Here is a 25166-nt window from a genome sequence, read left to right as displayed (position 1 = left end):
ATCAACTGCAGATTGGTTTTCTCAGGATTTGTTATCAGTGTTGATGGATAGATCTTCTCATGATATCTTGCAAGGGATGCCAAATGAAAAGTGAAATGATACCAATAAGCAATCAAGCCCAATCTCATTAAAATCAGATCTTAGTGCTTGCTACCCATTTCAAGTCAAGTCAGAACAACCTTTTGAGAACTTCGACTTACCAGGAAGTCGACATTAGCAAGTATGAAATCAAAACTGAACAAAAAAACATTCTGGAATGTCCAATAGATGCAAGATTTTATGGCAGTATTTCCAACAGGCTATTGAAAGTCTCTTCTGTTTCAAATGGTTTTTTTCTATTGAAGTTGTACAGCTCGTATCTGTCATTCAGAATGGCTTTGTTGACGTTTTTGACTTTGCTTTTAGAAACCACATTCAGACTTTTTTTTATCTCGTATGAGATGCTCTGATTGGTTGAATGAAAAGCCGTTCTTACGTAACCTGTAATGGGAGATCCTCAGATCTTTGTGTAGCAGTAGTGAGCACTAAGATCTGATTTAATGAGATTTTAATAATTGAACCTTTATACAGTGACTATTTACATTTTATCTTGCCATGTTGAAAGATTTGATAGAACAGATGTGGTCAAGGTAAAATCCAGCTTAAAGTCAATTAAGTCCTATTCCTGTAATTTTTTATCTTATCTTGCATTACTACCTTAATGCTTCTAATGCTGTTTTTTGTGAGAGGTTCTAGCTACAGAAATTGTTGTACCGACAATTGTTACTTCAGATCCGTCATGGATGGTTGTTTTTGGTGCTCGGATACTGTCTTCGCCAGTCATTATCTCCCAGACGTAGCTCTTGAGGATGTGCAAGGTGTTCATACTTTCAGTTCACTGGTAGTTGCACAGACACAAAACCCAGACGATCTTGATTCTTACACCTCGGAACTGACCCTGTGACCTCTTTGGTAGAAATTACCCCAGATTAGGGAGTTTCAGTTTTCCACCTTTTCCAGCTGCTAGAATTGGAATTTCACCTTCTGTAGCCAGGACCTCTCACATCTCTATCTCCTAAGTGAAAAAAAACAGCAGTAGAAGCATTAAGGTAGTAATGCAGGATAAATATCCAAATGTAAAAAATATTTAGATTTTACTAAACATTTGCAGACATTGACAAAGGATCTAGAGAACCGTGAAAAGCAGAATGCCAAGCTGATCACTGAGTTAAAGGCAACAGGAGACCGCCTTGATGACACCGAGAGACACAGGTTACTGATAAATACCCAGCTGGAGGATGTTGTTCAGAGACTACGTGACACCTCACGAGAGCTGGAAAAGACATCCAATGAGTTGAAGAACACCCAACTCTCACTCCATGAAAGTGAGAAGAAGAAGGACGAGTTCAAGACACGGGCCCAGGACACAGTCAGACAGTGAGTATTATGTCAGACAGGCACTATTGAGGTTTCATGGCCAGGACACAGTCAGACAGTGAGTATTATGTCAGACAGGCACTATTGAGGTTTCATGGCCAGGACATAGACAGACAGTGAGTATTATGTCAGACAGGCACTATTGAGGTTTCATGGCCAGGACATAGACAGACAGTGAGTATTATGTCAGACAGGCACTATTGAGGTTTCATGGTCAGGACATAGTCAGACAGTGAGTATTATGTCAGACAGGCACTATTGAGGTTTCATGGCCAGGACATAGACAGACAGTGAGTATTATGTCAGACAGGCACTATTGAGGTTTCATGGCCAGGACATAGTCAGACAGTGAGTATTATGTCAGACAGGCACTATTGAGGTTTCATGGCCAGGACATAGTCAGACAGTGAGTATTATGTCAGACAGGCACTATTGAGGTTTCATGGCCAGGACATAGACAGAAAGTGAGTATCATGTCAGACAGGCACTATTGAGGTTTCATGGCCAGGACATAGTCAGACAGTGAGTATGATGTCAGACGGGCACTATTGAGGTTTCATGGCCAGGACATAGACAGACAGTGAGTATTATGTCAGGCAAGCACTATTGAGGTTTCATGGCCAGGACATAGACAGAAAGTGAGTATTATGTCAGACAGGCACTATTGAGGTTTCATGGCCAGGACATAGACAGACAGTGAGTATTATGTCAGACAGGCACTATTGAGGTTTCATGGCCAGGACATAGACAGACAGTGAGTATTATGTCAGACAGGCACTATTGAGGTTTCATGGCCAGGACATAGTCAGACAGTGAGTATTATGTCAGACATCAACTATTGAGGTTTCATGGCCAGGACATAGTCAGACAGTGAATATTATGTCAGACATCAACTATTGAGGTTTCATGGCCAGGACATAGACAGACAGTGAGTATTATGTCAGACAGGCACTATTGAGGTTTCATGGCCAGGACATAGTCAGACAGTGAGTATTATGTCAGACATCAACTATTGAGGTTTCATGGCCAGGACATAGTCAGACAGTGACTATTATGTCAGACATCAACTATTGAGGTTTCATGGCCAGGACATAGACAGACAGTGAGTATTATGTCAGACAGGCACTATTGAGGTTTCATGGCCAGGACATAGTCAGACAGTGAGTATTATGTCAGACATCAACTATTGAGGTTTCATGGCCAGGACATAGTCAGACAGTGACTATTATGTCAGACATCAACTATTGAGGTTTCATGGCCAGGACATAGACAGACAGTGAGTATTATGTCAGACAGGCACTATTGAGGTTTCATGGCCAGGACATAGACAGACAGTGAGTATTATGTCAGACAGGCACTATTGAGGTTTCATGGCCAGGACATAGACAGACAGTGAGTATTATGTCAGACATCAACTATTGAGGTTTCATGGCCAGGACATAGTCAGACAGTGAGTGTTATGTCAGACAGGCACTTTTGAGGTTTCATGGCCAGGACATAGACAGACAGTGAGTATTATGTCAGAGAGGCACTTTTGAGGTTTCATGACCAGGACATAGACAGACAGTGAGTATTATGTCAGGCATCAACTATTGAGGTTTCATGGTCAGGACATAGTCAGACAGTGAGTATCATGTCAGGCAAGCACTTTTGAGGTTTCATGGCCAGAACATAGTCAGACAGTGAGTATCATGTCAGACAGGCACTATTGAGGTTTCATGGCCAGGACATAGTCAGACAGTGAGTAAAATGCTCTCAGGTGTACAGTAGGACCGAACCATCATACAGCTGTTATTGATTTAACTACTAACCAGGCTAGTCATGCCAGATGACAAATTAATTCAAATGTCCTTGCATTATTCCCTTGTTGCAGATGGAAGATGAAGGTAAAGCAACTGGAGCGTGACCTGGACCGACAGAAGCATGCATGGAAGCAGATGATGCAGCGCAATGAGCAGCTGGTGAAGGACATGGAGGGGAGCAGGCATCAGTCCAGTAACACAGTCATACACATGGAGAGTCTCAAGAGGGAGCTCGGAGACGCCTTGGTAAGCTACTTCATGAGACCATGGAACTGAAAGAGAGAGAGCTATGACTGTTGGCATACCCTGTAGGCATACCCTGTAATGTTGAATGTATTTTCAGGCTGTGAGGGCGGCACAGGATGAGCAGATTCGTCTCAAGGACATTGAGGTGAATGAGCTGAAGTCTCTGCGCATTGACCTTGAGAAGGAGCTACGAGATCTGCGCACAGTCGCCGACAGGGTATGTAGACACTGCTTCATGAACACAGGTAGATGATGTCAGACTGTAGTCGCCTATAGGGTATGAAGACACTACTTCATGAACACAGGTAGATGATGTCAGACTGTAGTTGCCTACAGGGTATGTAGACACTGCTTCATGAACACAGGTAGATGATGTCATATTGTAGTCACCTACAGGGTATGTAGACACTACTTCATGAACACAGGTAGATGATGTCAGATTGTAGTCGCCTATAGGGTATGTAGACACTACTTCATGAACACAGGTAGATGATGTCAGACTGTAGTTGCCTACAGGGTATGAAGACACTACTTCATGAACACAGGTAGATGATGTCATATTGTAGTCGCCTACAGGGTATGTAGACACTACTTCATGAACACAGGTAGATGATGTCAGATTGTAGTCGCCTATAGGGTATGTAGACACTACTTCATGAACACAGGTAGATGATGTCAGATTGTAGTCGCCTATAGGGTATGTAGACACTGCTTTATGAACACAGGTAGATGATGTCAGATTGTAGTCGCCTATAGGGTATGTAGACATTGCTTTATGAACACAGGTAGATGATGTCAGATTGTAGTCGCCTATAGGGTATGTAGACACTACTTCATGAACACAGGTAGATGATGTCAGATTGTAGTCGCCTATAGGGTATGTAGACACTGCTTTATGAACACAGGTAGATGATGTCAAGTTCTCACAATGTTTTTTTATAATTTTACAATAGCTCTTTGATTACAGGTGGCCATTGCTCTTCAACCTTTTTTGCCCAAATTATATTGCTGCAATTGTTAAAATAATCCTTTAACCTATGCATGACATCTTGCAAAATTCAGTTTCAGAAAGGAATACTTTTAATAATTATTTATCAAACACACTGATGAAGCCATCAGCAAAATCATTGTCTGATAAAGATTTAATACCACAACTTGCTTGTCAGAATGCAGGATTGTATAACCTCATGGTAGAATATTTGATAACAGTAGCAGTAGCATATATAATTACAATGTTGTGGTCAGATGGAAAATGAGCTGCATTCCCTGAGGTCAAGGTCAGCTGATGTTTCATCTGACCGACATCGATTGGAGGACAAACTATCAGCTGTAGAAGCAGCTCATCTCCTTGCCCAGGATCAGGCCAACCAGCTCCAGGTAGGTTCCAGGCTCAACAGCTCTTGTGCTACCATGGAAACCCTAGACACAGGGGGACTGACCTGCTTTGTATTGGGTGCTGCTACAGTGGGGAGTGTGACTGGCCTCCTTTGTATTGGGTTCTGCTACACTGGGGAATGTGTGACTTACCTCTTGTGTATTGGGTACAGCTACACTGGAGAATGTGACTGACCTCTTTTGTATTGGGTACTGCTACACTGGGGATTGTGTGACTGACCTCTTTTGCATTGGGTACTGCTACACTGGGGATTGTGACTGACCTCTTTTGTATTGGGTACGACTACACTGGGGAGTGTGTGACTGACCTCTTTTGTATTGGGTACTGCTACACTGGGGAATATGACTGACCTCTTTTGTATTGGGTACTGGTACACTGGGGAGTGTGTGACTGACCTCTTTTGTATTGGGTACGGCTACACTGGGGAATGTGACTGACCTCTTTTGTGTTGGGTACTGGTACACTGGGGAATGTGTGACTGACCTCTTTTGTATTGGGTACTGGTACACTGGGGAATGTGACTGACCTCTTTTGTATTGGGTACTGCTACACTGGGGAATGTGACTGACCTCTTTTGTATTGGGTACTGGTACACTGGGGAGTGTGTGACTGACCTCTTTTGTATTGGGTACTGGTACTCTGGGGAATGTGTGACTGACCTCTTTTGTATTGGGTACTGGTACACTGGGGAGTGTGTGACTGACCTCTTTTGTATTGGGTACTGCTACACTGGGGGAATGTGACTGACCTCTTTTGTATTGGGTACTGGTACACTGGGGAATGTGTGACTGACCTCTTTTGTATTGGGTACTGGTACACTGGGGAATGTGTGACTGACCTCTGTTGTATTGGGTACTGGTACACTGGGGAATGTGTGACTGACCTCTTTTGTATTGGGTACTGGTACACTGGGGAGTGTGTGACTGACCTCTTTTGTATTGGGTACTGGTACTCTGGGGAATGTGTGACTGACCTCTTTTGTATTGGGTACTGGTACACTGGGGAGTGTGTGACTGACCTCTTTTGTATTGGGTACGGCTACACTGGGGAATGTGACTGACCTCTTTTGTATTGGGTACTGGTACACTGGGGAATGTGTGACTGACCTCTTTTGTATTGGGTACTGGTACACTGGGGAATGTGACTGACCTCTTTTGTATTGGGTACTGCTACACTGGGGAATGTGACTGACCTCTTTTGTATTGGGTACTGGTACACTGGGGAGTGTGTGACTGACCTCTTTTGTATTTGGTACTGGTACTCTGGGGAATGTGTGACTGACCTCTTTTGTATTGGGTACTGGTACACTGGGGAGTGTGTGACTGACCTCTTTTGTATTGGGTACTGCTACACTGGGGAATGTGACTGACCTCTTTTGTATTGGGTACTGGTACACTGGGGAATGTGTGACTGACCTCTTTTGTATTGGGTACTGGTACACTGGGGAATGTGTGACTGACCTCTGTTGTATTGGGTACTGGTACACTGGGGAATGTGTGACTGACCTCTTTTGTATTGGGTATTGGTACACTGGGGAGTGTGTGACTGACCTCTTTTGTATTGGGTACTGCTACACTGGGGAATGTGTGACTGACTTGCCTTTTTCCTGCAGATTGAGCTGAAGGAGCTGAGTACTGTGAAAGCTGACCTGGCAGGGCAGCATGCTCAGGCTACAGCTAAAGTCCATGTGAGTTCACCTAATTATCAACACACAATGATACCCTAAAGCCTGTGAGGAGTCGTCATTTGTCTGAAATCTAGCATCACTGATCTGATCATTTAGAGACCAATATTTTCATTGTTAGCTCACCTGTTTGAAAGTCAAGTGAGCATATGTCGTGTCCTGTTTGAACACGTCCGTTGTGGGTCACAACTCACTGTAACTTCTCTTCAAAAACTACAGTACCAACGAAGCTGAAAATTCACATGCTTGTTCTCACCAATGATTACACCCAAAATTTGTTCACAAGGATTCAATTTGATTTTCAGTTTGCAATACCAGTTATATTTAAACACATATCTTTGGCCCTTACTCGGAGTTTTAGTTTACTTGTAGTGGTGTTCCATTTGGTATTTGGTGTTTGTGTAGATAAAAAAAAGCTCTCACACTATATTCATCATCTCTCTGAAATCTCAAGACAAGACCATTTCTTTGCGACATGTGTTGTGTAATTGTATTGTAAATGTGTTGTGTTGTGTTGTGTTGTGAAATTGTTGTTGTACATGAACAAGTTGTATTGTGTACAGGACTTGAAGCAGAAGGTGGTTGAGTTGCAGCACCGAGAGAAGGCTGCCAAGGAGGAGGGTGAGCTATACAAAAGGCAGCTCTTTCAGGTAGGCCACAGTCTCAACATTCCTTCTCAGGCACCTACCAAACATCCTGTCTCAGATCTCTACCCAACTACCTTTCTCAGGCACCTACCAAACATCCTGTCTCCTATCTCTGTCAAACTATCCTTCTAAGGCACCTACCAAACATCCTGTCTCAGACCTCTGCCAAACTATCCTTCTCATGCACCTACCAAACATCCTGTCTCTGACCTCTACCCAACTACCCTTCTCAGGCACCTACCAAACATCCTGTCTCAGATCTCTACCCAACTACCCTTCTCAGGCGCCTACCAAACATCCTGTCTCTGACCTCTACACAACTACCCTTCTCAGGCACCTACCAAACATCCTGTCTCAGACCTCTACCCAACTACCCTTCTCAGGCACCTACCAAACATCCTTTCTCAGACCTCTACCTAACTACCCTTCTCAGGCACCTACCAAACATCCTGTCTCAGATCTCTACCCAACTACCCTTCTCAGGCACCTACCAAACATCCTGTCTCACACCTCAGCCTAACCTCCCTTCTCAGGCACCTACCAAACATCCTGTCTCAGATCTCTACCCAACTACCCTTCTCAGGCACCTACCAAACATCCTGTCTCAGACCTCTACCCAACTACCCTTCTCATGCACCTACCAAACATCCTGTCTCAGACCTCTACACAACTACACTTCTCAGGCACCTACCAAACATCCTGTCTCAGACCTCTCCCCAACTACCCTTCTCAGGCACCTACCAAACATCCTGTCTCACACCTCAGCCTAACCTCCCTTCTCGGGCACCTACCAAACATCCTGTCTCAGATCTCTACCCAACTACCCTTCTCAGGCACCTACCAAACATCCTGTCTCAGACCTCTACCCAACTACCCTTCTCATGCACCTACCAAACATCCTGTCTCAGACCTCTACCCAACTACCCTTCTCAGGCACCTACCAAACATCCTGTCTCAGATCTCTACCCAACTACCCTTCTCAGGCACCTACCAAACATCCTGTCTCAGACCTCTACCCAACTACCCTTCTCAGGCACCTATCAAACATCCTGTCTCAGACCTCTACCCAACTACCCTTCTCAGGCACCTACCAAACATCCTTTCTCAGACTTCTCCCCAACTACCCTTCTCGGGCACCTACCAAACATCCTGTCTCAGATCTCTACCCAACTACCCTTCTAAGGCACCTACCAAACATCCTGTCTCAGACCTCTACCCAACTACCCTTCTCAGGCACCTACCAAACATTCTGTCTCAGATCCCTACCCAACTACCCTTCTCGGGCACCTCCCAAACATCCTGTCTCAGACTTCCCCCCAACTACCCTTCTCAGGCACCTACCAAACATCCTTTCTCAGACCTCTCCCCAACTACCCTTCTCGGGCACCTACCAAACATCCTGTCTCAGACCTCTTCCCAACTACCCTTCTCAGGCACCTACCAAACATCCTGTCTCAGACCTCTCCCCAACTACCCTTCTCAGGCACCTACCAAACATCCTGTCTCAGACCTCTACAAAACTACCCTTCTCAGGCACCTACCAAACATCCTGTCTCAGACCTCTCCCCAACTACACTTCTCAGGCACCTCCCAAACATACTGTCTCAGACCTCTACACAACTACACTTCTCAGGCTCCTACAAACATCCTGTCTCAGACCTCTACACAACTACCCTTCTCAGGAACCTACCAAACATCCTGCCTCACACCTCAGCCTTACCTCCCTTCTCAGGCACCTACCAAACATCCTGTCTCAGATCTCTACCCAACTACCCTTCTCAGGCACCTACCAAACATCCTGTCTCAGACCTCTACCCAACTACCCTTCTCAGGCACCTACCAAATATCCTGTCTCAGACCTCTACCCAACTACCCTTCTCAGGCACCTACCAAATATCCTGTCTCTGACCTCTACCCAACTACCCTTCTCAGGCACCTCCCACACATCCTGTCTCAGACCTCTCCCCAACTACCCTTCTCAGGCACCTACCAAACATCCTGTCTCAGATCTCTACCCAACTACCCTTCTCAGGCACCTACCAAACATCCTGTCTCAGACCTCTACCCAACTACCCTTCTCAGGCACCTACCAAACATCCTGTCTCAGACCTCTACCCAACTACCCTTCTCAGGCACCTCCCACACATCCTGTCTCAGACCTCTCCCCAACTACCCTTCTCAGGCACCTACCAAACATCCTGTCTCAGACCTCTTCCCAACTACCCTTCTCAGGCACCTACCAAACATCCTGTCTCAGATTTCTACCCAACTACCCTTCTCAGGAATCTCCCAAACATCCTGTCTCAGACTTCCCCCCAACTACCCTTCTCAGGCACCTACCAAACATCCTTTCTCAGACCTCTTCCCAACTACCCTTCTCGGGCACCTACCAAACATCCTGTCTCAGACCTCTCCCCAACTACCCTTCTCGGGCACCTACCAAACATCCTGTCTCAGACCTCTACAAAACTACCCTTCTCAGGCACCTACCAAACATCCTGTCTCAGACCTCTCTCCAACTACACTTCTCAGGCACCTACCAAACATCCTGTCTCAGACTTCTCCCCAACTACCCTTCTCAGGCACCTACCAAACATCCTTTCCCAGACCTCTCCCCAACTACCCTTCTCGGGCACCTACCAAACATCCTGTCTCAGACCTCTTCCCAACTACCCTTCTCAGGCACCTACCAAACATCCTGTCTCAGACCTCTTCAAAACTACCCTTCTCAGGCACCTACCAAACATCCTGTCTCAGACCTCTCCCCAACTACACTTCTCGGGCACCTACCAAACATCCTGTCTCCGACCTCTACACACCTACTCTTCACAGGCACCTACCAAACATCCTTTCTCAGACTTCTCCCCAACTACCCTTCTCAGGCACCTACCAAACATCCTGTCTCAGACCTCTCCCCAACCACCCTTCTCAGGCACCTACCAAACATCCTGTCTCAGACCTCTTCCCAACTACCCTTCTCAGGCACCTACCAAACATCCTGTCTCAGACCTCTACAAAACTACCCTTCTCAGGCACCTACCAAACATCCTGTCTCAGACCTCTCCCCAACTACTCTTCTCGGGCACCTACCAAACATCCTGTCTCCGACCTCTACACACCTACACTTCACAGGCACCTACCAAACATCCTTTCTCAGACCTCTCCCCAACTACCCTTCTCGGGCACCTACCAAACATCCTGTCTCAGACCTCTACACAACTACACTTCTCAGGCACCTACCAAACATCCTGTCTCCGACCCCTAACCATGTCATACCTGTACCCAGTTACATAAATTTTCTGAGGTTATTTTTTTGAGAAGCAGTAATTTAATTTTTTTAGGCATTTTTAAAACTGACTGCTTACCATTCACATTACTATTGAAAAACCCTTTTGACCTGAATGTGCTTACATGAATGACTAGTTCATGTTTGGTTATAGGAGAGATCAGGCCACCAGCATGGGATGGAGTCCATCAAGATTGAGCTCAACGAAGCCAAGGTAAGCTTATAAATAGGTACTAGCATTTTAGTTTATGTGTTTCCTTCAAATAATGAATGTTCAGAAAGAGTTGAGCTACTGTATGCAATATGAGGTGTGTGTGTCTTCATCCTTGCGAATCTCCTGTAGGTCAGGGAAGCACATACCATGCATGAGGTGTCACGACGGTTCAAGCGGGATCATGTAGAATATGAAGCCACAATACAAGCACTCAAGGTGAGCAGGGCACGTCAGTCGGTCAACTAAAGAAGTGGAAGGGGATGTGTATAGCCATCAACATGGAACTGCTCAGAACGTTTAAACTGAGTTCATTCTATCAAATTACTTGTTCCTTGATTAATAACGTCAACAACCACTGTCCGGGGATAAACATTTCATTCATTTCAGCCAATATTTAACTTTTTCTGAATTTGTTGTGGTCATTGTTAACTGAAAATAATTTTGCAATTACATGTCTTGTCTAGTCATTGTCATGGTCTTACACATGGTGTTTATCAGTCAAAACAATTGATGGCTTTACACATGGTGTTTAACTTCAATTGTTTAAATGTCAGGGCAGGTTTAGCTTTGCTTTGAACGGTATTCCGGTTATTACATGGCGTGTCAGCTTAATGTGGGAGGAGATGCCAAAGGTCTCAGATGTTCATCACTTTGGTGAAACCCCCAAGGATCAGTGTGATGCCTTGTTACATAATCAAGCTGAACTGGGATTCGAACCCATGATCACAGGATACTGGCAACGCTAAACTGAGGGGGACTCAACTCTGCACTGCGACTTGTGGCGCCCTAAAACGACACGTAACAGTTGGAGATATTGATGGTCTTATACATGGTGTTTAACAGTTGGAGATATTGATGGTCTTATACATTGTGTTTTAACAGTTGGGGATATTGATGGTCTTATACATTGTGTTTTAACAGTTGGAGATATTGATGGTCTTATACATGGTGTTTTAACAGTTGGGGATATTGATGGTCTTACACATGGTGTTTTAACAGTTGGAGATATTGATGGTCTTATACATTGTGTTTTAACAGTTGGAGAATTGATGGTCTTATACATGGTGTTTTAACAGTTGGAGATATTGATGTTCTTATACATGGTGTTTTAACAGTTGGGGATATTGATGGTCTTACACATGGTGTTTTAACAGTTGGAGATATTGATGGTCTTATACATTGTGTTTTAACAGTTGGAGAATTGATGGTCTTATACATTGTGTTTTAACAGTTGGAGATATTGATGGTCTTATACATTGTGTTTTAACAGTTGGGGATATTGATGGTCTTATACATGGTGTTTTAACAGTTGGAGAATTGATGGTCTTATACATTGTGTTTTAACAGTTGGGGATATTGATGGTCTTATACATTGTGTTTTAACAGTTGGGGATATTGATGGTCTTATACATGGTGTTTTAACAGTTGGAGAATTGATGGTCTTATACATGGTGTTTTAACAGTTGGGGATATTGATGTTCTTATACATGGTATTTTAACAGTTGGGGATATTGATGGTCTTATACATTGTGTTTTAACAGTTGGAGAATTGATGGTCTTATACATGGTGTCTTAACAGTTGGGGATATTGATGGTCTTATACATGGTGTTTTAACAGTTGGAGAATTGATGGTCTTATACATTGTGTTTTAACAGTTGGGGATATTGATGGTCTTATACATTGTGTTTTAACAGTTGGGTATATTGATGGTCTTATACATGGTGTTTTAACAGTTGGAGAATTGATGGTCATACATTGTGTTTTAACAGTTAGGGATATTGATGTTCTTATACATGGTATTTTAACAGTTGGGGATATTGATGGTCTTATACATGGTGTTTTAACAGTTGGAGAATTGATGGTCTTATACATGGTGTCTTAACAGCTGGGGATATTGATGGTCTTATACATGGTGTTTAACAGTTGGAGATATTGATGGTCTTATACATGGTGTTTTAACAGTTGGAGAATTGATGGTCTTATACATGGTGTCTTAACAGTTGGGGATATTGATGGTCTTATACATGGTGTTTAACAGTTGGAGATATTGATGGTCTTATACATGGTGTTTTAACAGTTGGAGAATTGATGGTCTTATACATTGTGTTTTAACAGTTGGGGATATTGATGGCCTTATACATGGTGTTTTAACAGTTGGAGTTATCAGAGGAGAAATCTGCCTGTAAGATTGCCAAGAGAAATGAAGACAAATGGAAACAGGAGGTTGACAGACTTACAGCACAGCTCACAAAGTAAGCTCCAGGGTATTGGGAAACAATTATTCACAGAAAGATTTCCTGTTTTGTCAAATATGACCTTATGTCACTTTATCATTTTTATGATCATGTGCAAATTGGAAAATATGTGCAGTTCTTAACATTTATTAAGTCTTTGAAAGGCATTTAGAAATGATACACATAAGGAAGAGAATTTATGGATGTCAATTTTTTTAGTATGAGGAACACAACGTTTCGGAGTATATACTTACTCCTTTATCAAGTGAATAAATGCTATGAGGCAGAGAACATTTATATGTGCCTGTAAGAACAACAAGAGTAATAAGATAACAAAGGTGGAAACTTAACAAGGGAAGCCAACAGATAACTGGCACTGATAGGTGATTAGCAATGGACAAATGGAAGCCAACCCTTAACAGTAAATTAGTGCTGATCCCGTGCTAATTATCTATCTGGCTTCCATTTGTCCATTGCTATTTCCATTCTATTACCTATCAGTGTTGATTACCCCCGGCCATTGTCCACTGCCTTATTACCAATCAATGATAATTGAAGTCCTGACTTCCAGTTGTCCATCGCTATCAACTGTCAATTTGTCAATTAAGGATTGACTGTGTACTTTTTTCGGTTCATTGAGGAATGTATCGAAAAACCGATGTGCAAACTGTATGAATTTTGCTAAATGTCCTGTGCATGACTATCGATACTCTTAAGCAGAAAGGGAATTCCCTGGAATGTAATTTTGGGATTCCCGGACCTTCCGTAGTAACGAAAGTAGTCCGTCTCAGTGGGCGTGGTTTTAATTTTTTAGATTCATTGGGAAATGAATGCAATAACACGTGACGAATTCAGCTAATCAGAATGCAGGAATATCAATGAACACAACAAACATTTCGGCTGAAAAAAAGTAATAGTCTTGGTCTCAGGTCTGCCGCATGTTTCGTTTTATTTCCATTTAAAAAAAATAAAATCCTTAAATATTCCACGTCTCAAACACATGACCCTGGCAGTGAAATGCTACAATGCAATCCAATATCATGTGCAGTAACTTCCCATGCCCACTGCCTTACTGCACATCTTGTGTTTTGTTCATGGTGGCATTGGAGTTTGTGTGCCTGTTTTGCCGTTTGCAAATTTGGTCATGAAATTTACTTTAAAACATCAAATCTTGAATAAAAGTAATATAATGGATTACAAACATAAGTCCAGATACACAATGAACACTTTAATAGCCAGATAGTGTAATAACAGGACTAACTTGCATACATCAGTACAGATTTGTTGACATGCTTCTTCTCATCTTGTGTGCTCATAACGTCTTCGCATAAAGTCAAAGCTCATTGTATACTTGTATTATGCACACCCTGGAAGTCCAACAGTAGTCAAATACTGTATTCTAATTACAAATGTTTCAGGTATGAGGAAGATAATGCCAAGCTCATTCACAGACTGGAGCTTGTCAAACAAGAATTTGAAACTCAGGTGAGCCTTTATATTGTATTATGCTTTAGGAAGTGAAATTGTGCTGTTTAATTCATGAGGTGAATCAACAGTTTGCTCAGCCATGAGTGTTGTGTGCTTGCATTCTGTGTAGAAGATGCTTGGCAGTGTAGCCTGTACCAGTATTCCGTGCATAGGTTCTGAAAGAGAGTAAAACAAGATTGATAATATGGTAATTGAGGAGTGGTTAATATTAGCTGTATCTCACTGTTACAAGTACTGCTTCTCAAGTCCTGTTGTAACATGCTAAAGAATGTGCGTGCTGCCTTTACCCGCTTTGACTAACCTTTGACCTTTCATTCCCCTCTTCCAGGCATCATTTGGGTCGGATTTGTTTTCAGTTTCAACTGTCACACAAAACCATGTAAATATCTCAATGTCTGTTGTTAGTGCTAGACCTTTGCTCACCTATCAATACAGACACATACTTTACACTGCACTTCCGTGTTTCACAAATTGATCTGTCCCCATGTGTTGGTAGTGGCTTCAGTACTCCATCACTGCTGCATGCCTGGAGACGCTTAGACACACTGGTTGAATCATAATGTATGTGGTCATGGGTAGAGCTTTTTGACATATTCTTCAGAGTGTGAAGTAGATTCTAGGAGTCAACTTTGAGTTGTTGTTTATAAATATTTGCCATCTTCCCGAGGCAAGCTAGTGTGTCCACTTGCCTTTATCAAAACCTAGAGGTCCTACCCTTGCCAATTCAAGCCTATTTTTCTTGGCTCAATCATAACACCACGTAACCCGTGTAGAACAGGACACATGCTCTCATTTCTTGATACATTGTGATTCCTTTTATGTCCTTTCATCGAACACTCTGCTTGTGTGGTCCCACTGGGCATTGTCTGCTTGCAATATTACAGTTACTGTATTTGATTATATTATATTGATTTTTACCAACACGTTAAGCTCCATGGGGATTCCTGAGCTGCAAGCGTCTCAAGTGGCTCTCAGTTAGGATTGGGTAGTCACCTTCGTTGTTTTAATTTGAATTACACCTTTCAGTGATTTGAGCAGAAGCGATATGTTTGGTTTGATTTCATATACTGTAAATCATGAAATTAATGAGTCTCCAAAAGAGATCGAGCCTAAAGACTCAATATGAATGCAACACCCCCCTCCTCTCAAACATAAGTGGATGTATTTCTAATGAAAATGCGCTCTGTCAGGTTCACAGAAGAATCCTCACCTTAATCCAGCCTTACATTAATCCAATCACACACCAAATAGCACTGCTTTTTAGCGCTGAGTAGAGTACTTCTGCTAAAACAATACATGCACGCTGGCTTGTGCCTTTGCCGCAGTCGCAAAGAACAAAGACACTGTGTTGTGTGGGTGGTGTCTGTCTGGACTTGCAGGTGTGATCAGTGATGACATAAGTGAGTAGAACTCTTGTCTTGACCCCAGCCGTGACAATTCACAGGATGTAATTAGTGTTACTTACTTACTTACTTACTTTGGAGATTTAACATGCGCTTTCCGACTGATGCGTATTTTGCACACGGGCCCGGCCAGGCCATTTAATGTGTTTCCGAAAGGGGCGAGGGTGGTGTGTGCATCCCAAGAGGGGGCTTTAGGGGTTGCTTATATAGAATCTGGGAATTTTGAGATTTGGAATAGATGCCGATGGGGTTGGGGAGGAGAACTAAGGGGGCTGGGTATGGTGATTGTTTGTTTATGTGATTTTGATGTGGTAGGTTATTATGGTTTTAGATGCGTTTTATTAGTTCCGTTTTGATTAAGAATACGCCTAAGGCCTTGAAGTTTTCTAGTTTATTTTGTGGGTTTAGTATTGCTTCTAGAGTGAGAGCCTTGTTTAGATTGAGGGTGGTTTGTAATGCAGTTCGATGTGTTAGGTAGTGTGTGCAGTGGATGAGTGCGTGTTCTGGGGTTTCTGGTTGTTTGCAGTGTGGGCAGTTACCTGTAGTGTGTTTTTTAATTTTTTGTAGGTGGTTATTTAGGTTGGTGTGTCCTGTTTGGAGTTTAGTGATTACTCTGTCGATTTTTTTTGATGGATGGAGAATTTTTGGTTTGGTTAGTGGTTTGCTGAGCACTCTTTTGATTTGGCTATTTGAGTTTAGATATAGGTTATGCCATTTTTTGGTGATTTTTTGCTTGTTTACACTTTTAATTTCTGATTTTGAGATGGGTAAGTTTAAGCTTATTTCTGGGATTTTGAGGGATAGTTTAGCTGCTTTATCGGCGTTTTCATTACCGTATATTCCTACGTGGGCGGGTATCCACAAGAAGGTTATTTGTTTGCCTGCCTTAGTTAGGTCGTTGGAGCTTTTAAGTATTTGATTTATTAATTTAGGTCGGATTTTGGTATTTTTGTTTTGGAGGGCTTGTAGTCCACTTAGGGAGTCAGTAAGTATTAGGATTTTTTGGTGGTTTTTGGATTCTTGATTGTGGAGGGCTGAGGCCATGCCCATTAGTTCTGCCGTGAATATTGATTGGTTATTTGGGAGTCGGAAGGATTGTGTGGTTTTAGTTGGTTGTGTGGTATGGCTAGCTAGTGTTGTGTCTATTTTGGGTATTTTAAGTTTAGGGGTGAAGATATTTGATTGTTTGCAGTTTTGTTTAAGATTTTTAATTTGGTGTTCATTTAGGTAGTTTGTTATTCTTTGGGATATTGGGGTAAGTAAGGGGTGTTTACGAGCTAGAGCTTGGTTTCTAGGGCTGATGTTTTGGTTTATTAAGTTTTGGATGAGAGGGTTTGATTGGGACGCGGCCCAGAAATTTAAGCTTAGCTGTTCCCTGCGTAGACTTAGTGGCATTTCTCCTGTTAAGGCCTGAAGTGAGGTGTAGGAGGTGCCATGTTGGGTGCGTGTAATGAGTTTGAGAGCCTGATATTGTATTGAGTCAAGTTTTTTAGATAGAGAGTTGTTTAGGGTGTTGTATATGGCGCAGTCGTAGTCTAGTTTTGATCTAATTAGGGATATGTAGAGAGAGAGGAGAGTATCTTTGGAGGCTCCCCAGTTCGAGCCAGTTAGGCATCTTAGGGTGTTTAGGTCTTTACTACATTTAGTTGTTAGGTTTTGGATGTGAGCATCCCAGGTGAGATGTTCATCGAAAATAAGTCCTAAGAATTTGGTTTGTTTTTTAAATTTGATTGTTTAATTGTTTAGCTGGAGGATTGGGGAGGCGGGTTTCATGTTTTTATGTTTGAATACTATTCCTGTTGTTTTTTCTGAGTTAAGGGAGAAGCCCCATTTGTCAGCCCATTGTTGTATTTTATTAAGAGATTTTTGGATTAGATTTTTGGCCATTTTCATGCTTTTAGTGCGGATCCAGATGGCTCCATCATCCGCGAATTTTGATGTGTTTACTTTAGGGGATCGACCCTCGAATAGATCGTTTATCATTATATTGAAGAGGGTGGGGCTGAGGATACTGCCCTGTGGAGTGCCATTTTCTAGGGGACATTGGTCCGATAGAGTTTGGTCTATACCCACGGTTATTTTACGATTGTTTAGGAAGTCCTGGATGTAGTTTATTATCTGACCTTTGAGTCCTATTTTTTTAAGTTTTTGTATTAGCCCATCGTGCCATACCATGTCGAAAGCTTTAGAGAAGTCTAAGAAGATGCCTGTGGTATATTGTTTATTTAGTTGTCCTGTCTTAATATCTTGTTCTAGTCGGGCGAGGTTATCTAGGGTTGAGCGGCCAGGAGTGAAACCGCTTTGATCTGGGTTTATGATGTAATTAGTGTTTGAATTACATTGTTTATATACTTCTTACAAGTGCTGCTCAATAAACAGTGATGTGGAATACATAGTTGTTTGTTTTCAGCGTATGTCTAAGTTGGTATTTCTGCTATCCAAAATGTCTTATTGTTGATATAAATGCAATGTTTAGCAAAGACCACTCACCCGTGTGCTAAATATGCTACAGTCGGAAAGCGCACGTTAAATCTCCTACATCAGTCAGTCAGTCAGACCACTCGCATTTTTTGCATTTAATTCACGCTTGTGTTAATTTCAAGATTTACAGTACACTTTTCTGGTTAATAAGCACACCCTGTGATTGGGGCCTACTTAATGTGTTTGCTTCAATTTGAACTCTGCTGCTGCAACCACCACTGCAATTGTTTTTCTCAACTACATACTTGTGAGACTTAGAGACTTAAAACCTAATATATCTCCTACATACCCCAAGGGAATGTTTCTGACATGTGCTAGATTACCTTGAGTGTTAAGGTCACTCAGTGTGAACTATAGGCATCCAGAAGACCTGTACACACAATGATCTGAGTAATTCCTGCGAATCCTCTACCTCTATTACATCATAGCCATAAATCCTGTATTTTGGCTGCAGACACACTATAACTAAATCTTCAGATTTTCAACAGAAGTCCTCTTCACTGTCAACTACACACAACTTGTTGTTCCCCTAATAGCACATCTAGGTAACCAGCTCTTCTGTGCATAAAGGTGGGAAAAACTTCACTTCTTTCTTGTGTGTGCTAGAGTCAACACCTGTTTTTTGTTTTTGCTCTAGCACTTGGTATATGTAGTCACACTGATTAGCTAATTTCTTCAGAAATACTATATTATTTGGTCTGAACCGGCTGGATACGTAAGTATACTGGGGTTGATTTTTTGGTGTTTTCACATATTATGGCGTCCTCCACAGTGTGGTCAGTTTATGGTCACTGGCGATCCTCAAAACTTCTGCTGGAAGTGCAGGGAACCCTTATGCACGGAGGAGTCACGATGCGACCTTTGCTCTCCCCTCTCCAAGTCCTTTTTTATAAGGTTGGATGACTCCATTGTTAAGGCTAAACACAAGGAGGCTGCAAAGAAGAAGGTGGACTCGATCCTATCTTCCACCAAGGAGACCATCTCTACGCCATCTATCCCTTCGACACCCCAACCAGATCCAGCCTTGGGGGTCCAGATCAACGCCCTGGAAAAGTTGTTTGCCCTACAGCAGGCCTGCATGGAAGCTCTGATCATCACCCAATGAACCGCCATCACTTTCAGAAGTAGACAAGCCAAGAGGCCACGTGGGGTTAAGCAGCCTACTGAGCCCAAGTGATCTGCGGCGACAACCAGCATGCCCAGATCATGACTTCCTGATGAACAGCGGGGTAGTGGCAAGCACGCCTTACCCCCCCTTCAGAGTCAACCAGCCGATCCACCGAAGATCCTGTATGGCTCCCGCACATACCTGACCATCAGCCAGCACGTCAGCTAATCCTACCAGAGTCATGGACACCATTGGATGATGGGGCTCTCGAATAAGGACCTATCTATCTATGGACATTGGCACTTACCTGAATTGGTTAACCTCTGGAATTCATCATGCGATGCCACCTCTACCAACATGATGATGTCACGGGAGAAACCCTGATGTTCATCCGAAAATTGGATGCACATTACGACCGACCACAGGATTTTTTACGTTCTCGATCACAGGTACAAGCTACATTTTCTCAAGCGCCCTCGACTTGTATCCCGCCTGGTGGGACGCAGGTTTCACCAGAGGGGTGCCAAATTGGACTCAGCCAACCTTGCCACCAAGACCCTTATCACCAAACGGGCCATTAGGAGATTGCGGGATACCAGCGAAACCCGGGGGTTCTACTCCCCGGTGTTTTTGGTACCGAAGAGCTCCACAGAGATGAGAATGATTATCGATCTCAAAACACTCAACAAGAAGTACTTGGTCCCGCCTCCCAGATTCCCGACGGAATCAGGCAGGAAGCCACATTCATCACTTGGAACAGGAGAATGGGTCATCAGCCTCGACCTTTAGGATGCTTATCTCCATGTGCCAATCCACCCCTGCATCCCTCCAGTGGTTAGGTGTTTATTGAAAGAAGTGATGTTTTTCTCGCTTTACGCACAGAAGAGCTGGTGAGCTAGATGTGCTATTAATGGAACAACTAGTTGTGTGTAGTAGACAGTGAAGAGGACTTCTGTTGAAAATATGAAGATTTAGTGTGTCTGCTGCCAAAATACAGGATCTATGGCTATGATGTAATAGGTAGTATTCTTAGAATTATTAATAAAATTAACTATTGTTTGATATTTATAAATTGCATTTGTTGAAACTTACTTTATAAGGTCATATCAACTTTTGCTTGACCTCTGTGTAAGGTCAAGGTCACTAGATGTCAAATTATGAAACTTGGTTCAAATTCCATGAAAGTTTGGATGAATGTATGAGAAATCTGAGCTTTTACGAATCGCTTATGATATGACTCAGTTATTAGCTGAATTCCTGTCCTGGCTGTGTCAAAGTTAGTTTTAAGGTCATTCACTTATGAAATGAGATATAAATAGTTTCATTCAGAAATCATTGGCAGTTTATTGTAAAGACTTCATATTTTTTTACACCACGTAAGTTTACAAAAAGTAATGTTCTCACTTGTGATTTTATGACATTAAAGGTCAAGATCACTGGAAGAAAGTTTAGCGTTCAGGAAGCTTGTGTACATGATGACTTGAGTGATTTATGAATGAAATGTGATGATGATACATGGTATAGGTGATCTCTTGGGTGGGGGTTCTGATAGCATCTAGTTTTGAGTGACCTACATAATGTAGTCAAATTCACTTGAGGTCAAATTATGAAACAGTTAAAAGTTCATGAAATATCAATTTAATTCATGCAATATCAAAGGTGTTTGCAATAAAGATGAAGTCAAAGCAACTAACTCAACACTTATCATATGTCATGATTGTGTCAAGGTTGTTTTGAAGGTCGTTCAGTAATATTTTTAGTATGTTATGGTGACTTATTATTTGTAACACAACCATTGTTTGCAAGAAGTAATGTTCTCGCATGTGATCTGTTGAAGATCAGAATTACTCAGTGGGAAGTGGAAATTGATCGTCAAGGTAATTTTATAAGCCCTTCTGGTTTAAGGTAGCTAGAGTTATAGTTAATTAGTTTCAAAGATGTACTGCATTGACCATGTGTGAGGTCAGCTGTCACCTAATGAGGTCAGCTGTCACCTAATGTCGTAAAGGAGAAAAGGTTCATGATCCAAGTTTGGGGGCATTCAGGAAATGGTAAGGAGGGGGAGAAGGAGGAGGCTGCTTCGTATTTTCATGAAATGTGTTTAACTCTATTTGGCTAATTGTGGGGTTAAACCATACTCACTCACTCTCTTTTCTGTCTTTTCCCTTTCATTAAATGGAGTACCTATTGTCACATGTTCTGTATTTCTAAGAGCTTCTGTTTTCTTCTCATTCAAGGCAGTAGCAGTCCCTGACATTGTGATAATCTGAGCATTTTATTAGAATTTCTCTTGATGTGAGTGATTTAGAGCACATGGCAGCTGATGGATGTTGTAGTGAATCCATGTGATCTGTGCTGACACAGATGGTGTATGTTTCAGACACATCTGGCTGAGGATGACATAAGCAGGTAGGTCCCCTTTATATAGAGCCACCACCATCTGGAAATTTACTTAGAGTTGACTAATGTGGAATGGAAGTTATAATGCATGACTCGGCTCATTGTGTGTCATTTTGCTTCAATGGTACGGGTCATTTCTCATGCTGTTAACCCTTTGTTTACCTTGCCGCCTGGTTATAGCTGGGATATTGCTGACTGGCATAAACAACATTCCCTCACTCACTTTTAGACTATTTGAATACTTGTGTAATTTGAGGTTATGTTTGCTGCAGAGTACGGCGTCTTGATGATCAACTGGTGGCAGCTCAAGCAGAACTGAAAAGACTGGAGGACCAACAGACAGTAAGTTATCTTGCTTTATGAAATTCCAGTTATGACTACTGATATAGCTGGTACACACTGAGTGCATCATGCATATGGTTGCTACACTACCGTATTTTCGGGAGTATAGTGCGCACTTTTTTTATACAAAAAACACAGCTGTGTAGAAGGGGGTGCGCATTATACACGCAATAATGAGTTTTGATGTTTTTTCCCCCAATGGAAAGACATTACCGTGAGCAGGTAAATACCATGTCAACAAATCCATACTGAAGTACGCAAATTAATCATGTAATTACACAGTCTGGCTATAAAAAGTGTGAAGCGATCAGAGGATCGCACAACTCACCGTTATGAACAGCAACCACGGTCAGATTACCGCTATTGACGCATTGAAACAAACTTTAATTGCAAGAGAATGGATACATATATCATAAATGCCATACCTTGACACGTTAAAAGTCATAATTGTTATAGTTTGACGATTCTATGTAAACACGTAGTTCTCGCGATCACATGCACAGGAGCCCTGACGGCGACTGGTCAAACTGGTTCCATATGAAAAATAATAACTGGCAATAGCGATCAGCTGCTTCGCTTAGGGTTATTATTATTTTAAATTCATTTAGTAAAAGCTGCAACTAAAATAACAAGATATTGGAATATGTTATTCCTGATAAAAAAAATAGTTTCAGATACAATTTTTGCCGATCCTTGCATTAAAATCCTGTAAAGTTGGGTGTGTCTTGACTGAATCACCGGTAGATTCCAAGAAAACGTGGATGCATGGTTGCTTCATAGCTTCAGAGCGCAGAAGTGGCTTCGAGAGCATCAACGCCTTCTAGCACCTGGTCTTGGCCTTTGTATTGCTGCCTTTCAGTGAGTTGAATACATTGATAGGTCAGATGTCCTGTCTGTACCCTTCAGTTTTGTTGTCTTATCATTGGGGACACCCTCCTGTGACGATTTAAGCATCTTCAGTGTGTTTGGCATCGCCCATGCCTCCGACGCCTGTGATGTCTTTGCACCCTTCTTACATATGACACTCAGAATCTACTGTCTTAAATTCTTTGACAAGTGCATCTGAATGAATCCAAGTGTGATGGACCACATTAGCATGAGTAAAATTAATTAAGGCATGATACAGGCTAGCGGTGGTGGTACTTTGAGGACACCAGATGATTAAAAACAGCCATGGGTATGTTGTTCCAAATGTCAGCCAAACATTGTCCCATCGTAGTTGTCATTTCCATCTCATCCAAGATGTTATCTCTCAAAGTTGAGTAGTGCAAGCATTGCTAAAATGTTCTCCTGAACGCCTGTAGGCCTTTGCACGACCATCAGAGTTGTGCAGATGAAACCTGGACTCATCAGTGAACAGTATACTGTTCCAGTTTTGTCTTCAATTCAATTCTTTGTTTATTGTATGAAAGGCCACGCGCCCATATACAACGGAGTTACATAACATATTTATATAACATACATAGTCAAGGTAACAATTCACTTCGTAAAAAAACCGCAAGATGTATGTACTAAGCCAGTTGATTTTGTGTTAGAAGATCCTTGCAGGACAGTAATGAAGACAATGTTATAGCATTAAAATGAGACCACTGCGGTAAGTACTTGTTTCTTAGATTTTCGTATATAGGGCAAATATACATAAAATGGTGTTCATCTTCGACAACACTGTCACAGAATGGGCATAACCTTAGGGATTCTCAAAAGATGAAAATCTCCCTGTGTTAATTTTTAAATCATGCAGGCCAAGTCTAAAACGAATAATGATGTTACAAAAATTCCTATACCGTAAGTTTGACAAATAAGATTCTGGTTCAAGCAATGACTTGAACTGGCGATAAGTATCACATCTTGAACTTTCATAAATATCTGAATGCCATTTCTGATGAAACATATCAATGGCACGCATGCGAAAGTACTTAATGAAAACATTTGCATTACCAATTGTCTGGGACAGCTAAATGAAACCAAAGCCATATGTAAAAAGCAATGTACGTATACAAGAAGCCCATGTGTTCTTTCCAAGACTATCGAGGTGCACAAGCATGTTGTAGGCTTTCTTAGGTAAACGCTGTTCAGGCATAATTATTATTTTACCCCAATACTTCAAGCAACGAGTGTAAGATATAATGTACAATGGGAATCTCCCGCATTCTCCATAAACCATATTACTTGGTGTTGACATACCAACATTCAAAAACTTTTTACAAGCGAGGAGATGAACCTTTTCAGTTGTATAGAACTCTTTACAACCCCATATCTCAGACCCCTATAGTAAAATAGGTTGTATTTGAGAATCAAATAATTTAAAATACATTTTCGGTGAAAGAACTCCAAGCATAGAGATAACAGAGTGGACTTGTAACTGAGCTTTCTTTGCTCTGTTTGTGAGATTAATTACAGACTTATTCAGATTCAGTGTATGAGTAAACAATATGCCAAGGTATTTGTATTCATTCACAACATTAATACATTTACCTTTAAAAAAACATTTCCCTCTTGCGGCGACTCGACAATCTCTATGAAATATAACAATATGAGTTTTATCAAGATTAACACTAAGTTTCCATTTATCTGCATATTGCGAATGTATGTCAAGCTGCTTCTGTAGACCAATAATAGTACTTGACATCAAAATCACATCATCTGCAAAAAGTAGCATGAAAAGTTCCAATATGACAGGGAAGAGCTGGACGCCATGTCTACCAGACTGCATGATATCAACATATAACTCATTTGTAAAAAAACGCCTCAGTGGTCTAGTGGTAGAGCATCCGCCCGGAAAGCGGAAGGTCCAGGGTTTGATCCCCGGCCGCGTCATACCAAAAGTCGTTAAAAGATGGTACATGTTGTTACCCTGTCTGGCGTTTGGCATTAAATGGCTAAAAGAAGAACTGGTTGGCTCAGAGTCAGTATACTGTGTCTGAGTGGGGTATTCATGTTAAACTGCGGCATGGTATATCTCAGTGTTCTAGCAATATAAATCATCATCAGTCCGGACTAGTACAACAGCCACACACA

General features: G+C 42.0%; 1 protein-coding gene across 6 annotated transcripts in view; it reads left to right on the top strand.

Annotated features, from left to right (window-relative positions):
* Positions 1–25166, top strand: part of LOC139442690 (centrosomal protein of 128 kDa-like) — an 84135-nt gene that overhangs the window by 22983 nt on the left and 35986 nt on the right. For 5 of the 6 annotated variants that reach the window (XM_071223565.1, XM_071223569.1, XM_071223567.1 and 2 more), the window contains exons 12-24: positions 1151–1416; positions 3290–3464; positions 3562–3681; positions 4710–4841; positions 6473–6547; positions 7108–7194; positions 10632–10691; positions 10821–10907; positions 12847–12944; positions 14345–14411; positions 14743–14793; positions 21787–21815; positions 22079–22148. In XM_071223565.1, coding sequence (XP_071079666.1) covers positions 1151–1416; positions 3290–3464; positions 3562–3681; positions 4710–4841; positions 6473–6547; positions 7108–7194; positions 10632–10691; positions 10821–10907; positions 12847–12944; positions 14345–14411; positions 14743–14793; positions 21787–21815; positions 22079–22148 — 1317 coding nt within the window. The remainder of the gene's footprint in view (positions 1–1150; positions 1417–3289; positions 3465–3561; positions 3682–4709; positions 4842–6472; positions 6548–7107; positions 7195–10631; positions 10692–10820; positions 10908–12846; positions 12945–14344; positions 14412–14742; positions 14794–21786; positions 21816–22078; positions 22149–25166) is intronic. The other variant, XM_071223566.1, reaches the window with a different exon arrangement.

This window comes from Haliotis cracherodii, unplaced genomic scaffold (genome assembly GCF_022045235.1).
Source record: "Haliotis cracherodii isolate W230 unplaced genomic scaffold, xgHalCrac1.p SCAF_5, whole genome shotgun sequence".
Lineage (NCBI taxonomy): Eukaryota > Metazoa > Mollusca > Gastropoda > Lepetellida > Haliotidae > Haliotis > Haliotis cracherodii.
Note: the sequence above shows the minus strand (reverse complement) of the source record. Positions and strands in the feature narration are given on the sequence as shown.